Genomic DNA, 4,696 nt, shown 5'->3' with positions numbered 1-4,696 from the left:
CCCTTCTATGCCTTGTGTAGGCGACACTGCCGCCATCATTATATGTACATATCGCTATCCCGAGTTCGTTGTCACCTCAGTGAATGATACAGGCAGTACCATAATTTTAAAGGCAAGTTGGATATCGTAGGTGATTTATTTAACTTCTGTCTTGATCCCAAAATTTCCTCCCAATAATACTTCTTTCTCTCAGAATTTTACTAAGTGTTTCTGCACGAGTTTCCTTAACTATAGAAAGACAACACTGCGGATCTGTTTTGTAAGTTTTGGTATAAATACGTAATTTCTGTTGCGGCGAAACATAATTTTTCTTCCTGTTTGAGTAGCTGCAATGATGCTAAAACTGACACCTAAAAAATCAATTAATATCGGCTCAGGACCGACTACATGACTCATTTGTGAACCTAATGAAAATGGAAACAGTAAGATGGTTCAAACGATGGTTAAGCAAGCGTAATCTAAATGAAAATAGCTTTATTTTCCCTGTGTCCACCGCAAAGTGAACTCTGACGTTTCCTCCGAGAGGGCCCATATTACCAGCCGCCAAGAGAGAGTGGAGGGGGTCATACAAACTCGAAGAGTGTTCGAGAAAAGCCTTTACAGTTTCTGCGAAAATAATCGTTTTCATTGACTTCATATTGTAGCCTAAGACGATTATTTGTAAATGGAAATATTTGTCACAAAAAAAAAATGGTTCAAATGGCTCTGAGCACTATGGGACTCAACATCTTAGGTCATAAGTCCCCTAGAACTTAGAACTACTTAAACCTAACTAACCTAAGGACATCACACACACCCATGCCCGAGGCAGGATTCGAACCTGCGACCGTAGCAGTCCCGCGGTTCCGGACTGCAGCGCCAGAACCGCTAGACCACCGCGGCCGGCATTTGTCACAAAACAAGGCATTATAGCATTAACAGAACGAAAATGATTACAGTAAACAAGTTTTCCAATCTCAGATGATAATGATGGTTATGATGTGGTGGTATGGGGCACAGCAACAAGGCCTTTAGTGCCCTTTTCCAATATCAGTTGCAATGGCAGGGAAGGTTACTGTTGTACAACGTCAGTTTCCGCACACAATCCTGACTGTGGTATATCAAACGAGGCTTTCCGTTACATTCAGACCCAATAACCAGAGGAAATGTTCGACCTTTATGTTTTCTTCTAGTCTTGTGTTAGAAATTGGTGCATAGGTTCGTAAAGTTTTTCCGTAAGTTTAATAAGCACAACAGAGACACATAACAGACACTTTCGTCATCAATAATGTATCCTTCTTCACTATTTACAACAGTGTGCCAACACTGGGATAGCTTTTCGATTCCACGACTGAAGAAATTACGTGGTTTTCAGGACAAGAACTCGGAGCACAACCGATCGAGGTGGCGCTGTGGTTAAACACTGGACTCGCATTCGGGAGGACGACGGTTCAATCCCGCGTCCGGCCATCCTGATTTAGGTTTTCCGTGATTTCCCTAAATCGCACCAGGCAAATGCCGGGATGGTTCTTTTCAAACGGCACGGCCAACTTCCTTCCCCGTCCTTCCCTAATCCGATGTCTGGTCTCCTTCCCCAAAACAACCCAACTCGGAGCATATTTTCACCCGGAAAGGTAGTTCCTTGAAAGCTGTTAGACACAGAGAGAAAATGATGAGAATCTGAGACCACAAGATCAAATGAATAATTTTGCCCTGAATGACTTCCTAACCCAACACGTGTATAGTGTTTTTTTCCAGTGTAGTGAAATGCGGGTGATCATTATCGTAGAGTAACATCACTTCACACAATGTTGCCGGTAGTTGTTCTCGGATTGCGCCTGCAAGACGTCTCAGTTGTTGACAGTAACTGTCAGCACCTATGGGAAGCAATTCGTAGTACACCGTACCGTCGCTGTGCCACAGGATGCATGACATTATCTTTTGCGGATGCGCCCAGATCTTCATACGGGGAGTTGTTGTTTGGTTTGTGCTCAATCATTATCTCCTTTTCGCTACGCTAGCAAAAATTCACCATTTATCGTCACCAGTAACGAGACAGGATAGGAATCGGCGGTGTTGTTTATGAGCCAACTGATGAAGAGCAAGCATATATGCACATACGGTGTATGCCAATCTGCTGACTTTTTGTGCTTTTGGTTTAGAGCAGGCAGTACCCAAACATCCGATATTTGAACCTTCCCCATTGCATTCCACGATGATCGAGTGATCACAGTTCATCACGTATGGCAGTTCTCGAGTAAGCTTAAGTAAGTATGATGGCGGCCGAGTTTAGGTTCGTTGTGCGCATCTGACGTCAGAAAACACAGTCAGCCAATGAACAGAGAACGACGTTGCCAGAGCTCGACTGCAGTGCAGAGCACGGACGAGTGTCTTCAGTTTTAGAAACGTTCAGTCATAAATGAAGTAATTGAACTAAAGCAGTGTCTTGATAGCAGACTTTCTTTTATAGAAAGTTTGGAAAAAGCATTCTTTATACCAATTGCTTCATTTTCTATTAATTAATTAAACCAAACAAGCAATAAGCCTCCTAATTCAGGCGATAGCAAGGAAAGGTGTTGGTACCATTCTCACAAACCGCTTTTTCGCAATAAAGAACAGCGGTAATTGTTTATCTCCTATTGTACTTCGACGAAACGTGAGTAATTTATAGTCATACCAACAGTGTTTGTCGGTATTTTGCATGATATTTTAAAGTCTTCTGGGAGGCATATTAAATGACGAGCTGCGTTAGCGCAATGGTTAAAGTGTATGGCTGACTAAGGGAAAGGTTCTGTAGATCGTTGTGGATTGTAGTGTTTGAACGATGTTCATTAAATGACGAAGGTCTTCCTGAAACTGGAGAGCCACTAATGTGAAAACGAGCCTCTTTAAACATGAAAATGGTTTTCTCTCCATGCTCTGTCCAGTGATATTATCCCCCTACACGGTACAAGTGTTTTTGGTTATCTCCGCTGCTGCCACCGCACTATTGAACTCAAGCAGAAGAATATAGCGGACATGTACGTGGCACTGCATTTTCAAGTGTCCACTCACTACCTCTAAATATCAAAATGACAATATGTAAACTCAAAGAGCAGCAGTGAACTACAAATAAGAAATGGCAATCGACAAATAAACCCATAGCAACCGAAATACCGACAAGCAAAGCTGAAATACTATGAACACGCCACAACCTATTAATGGTTCAAATGGCTCTGAGCACTATGGGACTTAACTTCTGAGGTCATCAGTCCCCTAGAACTTAGAACTACTTAAACGTAACTAACCTAAGGACATGTCACACATCCATGCCCGATGCAGGATTGTAACCTGCGACCGTAGCGGTCGCGCGAATCTAGACTGTAGCGCCTGGAACCGCTCGGTCACTCCGGCCGGCCCACAACCTAGTAGCACGAGACTTGTTTTCTTGGAATTAGGAGACCATCTGCCCTCTGCGAACCACAATTTTGAAGTCGTCACTTCGATAATTGCTAAATTACTTACGTTTCATTCCAAGAATGTACGAAACTCGTGTCATCCATAAACTGAAATATTGCCTGACTCATCTGTTTAGATTTGTGGCACATTACATATACAAATCAAGAAAAACAGTGCTCCTACAAGAGAAAAATGTAACACCCAACATTTTAGGAAACTCCTGAGTTTGTAGCGTAATGTTAAGACAATAGGGTACTTGTTGCAGAATTGCAGTGATAAAGGAAATAAGGAATCACAGAATTTGTTTTGTGATGTTTTATTTATTTTTATACGACATAGATAGAGACGTTATGAAGGGAAGATTAATCAGACATTTCAGCCCAGCAGAGCAGCCTTGGCGTGGAGGTGGGCGGCAGCTGCGAGGGCACCGGGGGCAGCATAGGCGGCGGGGGCGGCGTACGCCACTGGAGCGTGGGCGGCGTACGCTACAGCGGGGGCGGCGTAAGCGTGGGCGGCGTAGGCGTGGGCGGCGTGGGCGGCCAGGGCGGCGGCGCCGTTGACGACGGCGTCACGGGCCTGGGTCTGGGCGACGGCGGTCAGGTGGGCGGCTTTGGTGACGGCAACGTCAGGGGTGTCCAGCAGGTAGCCGTCAGAGCGGACGGCGACGGGGGCGGGGCCGTAGGCTGCGTAGCCGGCGTGCACGGGGGCGGCCACCACCGCGGGGGCGGCGTAGGCCGCGGGCGCGACGACTGCGGCGGGGGCGGCGCCCAGGTAGCCGGGCTTAGCCACGGCGACGGCCAGGACGGCGCAAAGGACGATCTGAAATGCGAGAAGTAATCTCAGGCAATGCTTTATTTTCCTACTGGTGTAATGTAACAGAAAAGTACCATCAAAGGATTTTCAGTCTGCGTGAGTGGTGAATAAACACCACGGCAAGTACGTACCAGGGTGTTCATGGTTGGGGGAGTTCCTGCTGCTGCTACTGCCGCTGCCGAAATGTACCTCAGTAGTGGACGGTGCGGGTTTATATACACCGGCTTCACTTGACGTGAAAGCATTGCTCCTCGCGCCGAGGCCTTGCCTGAGGTCCTGTGTTGGGCGTTGGCTCGAAACTGCCGGATTTAGTCACGCATGCTACAAAAACCTGCCGATTTCGGCTGAGAGAAGCGGTAATATGCTGTATCAGTGCTGTAGTGTCTTTCAGCTTCTTATGATTGGCTACGAGTCTTTCAGCTTCTTATGGGTGGCAACCAAAACCTCAGGAAATCTGAGGAATCAT

At 46.1% G+C, this 4,696-nt stretch overlaps 1 protein-coding gene across 1 annotated transcript; it reads right to left on the bottom strand.

The window, feature by feature from the left end:
• Window positions 1–3,717: 3,717 nt before the first annotated feature.
• On the bottom strand, window positions 3,718–4,418 carry LOC126177034 (cuticle protein 16.5-like). The gene is made up of 2 exons (XM_049924267.1): window positions 4,362–4,418; window positions 3,718–4,236 (listed from the first exon to the last, which is right to left on the bottom strand). Exons 1-2 carry the CDS (start codon window positions 4,371–4,373, stop codon window positions 3,793–3,795), a joined length of 456 nt encoding a protein of 151 aa, XP_049780224.1. The 5' UTR covers window positions 4,374–4,418; the 3' UTR covers window positions 3,718–3,792.
• Between the last annotated feature and the right edge of the window lie 278 nt (window positions 4,419–4,696).

This window comes from Schistocerca cancellata, chromosome 3 (assembly GCF_023864275.1).
Source record: "Schistocerca cancellata isolate TAMUIC-IGC-003103 chromosome 3, iqSchCanc2.1, whole genome shotgun sequence".
Lineage (NCBI taxonomy): Eukaryota > Metazoa > Arthropoda > Insecta > Orthoptera > Acrididae > Schistocerca > Schistocerca cancellata.
Note: the sequence above shows the minus strand (reverse complement) of the source record. Positions and strands in the feature narration are given on the sequence as shown.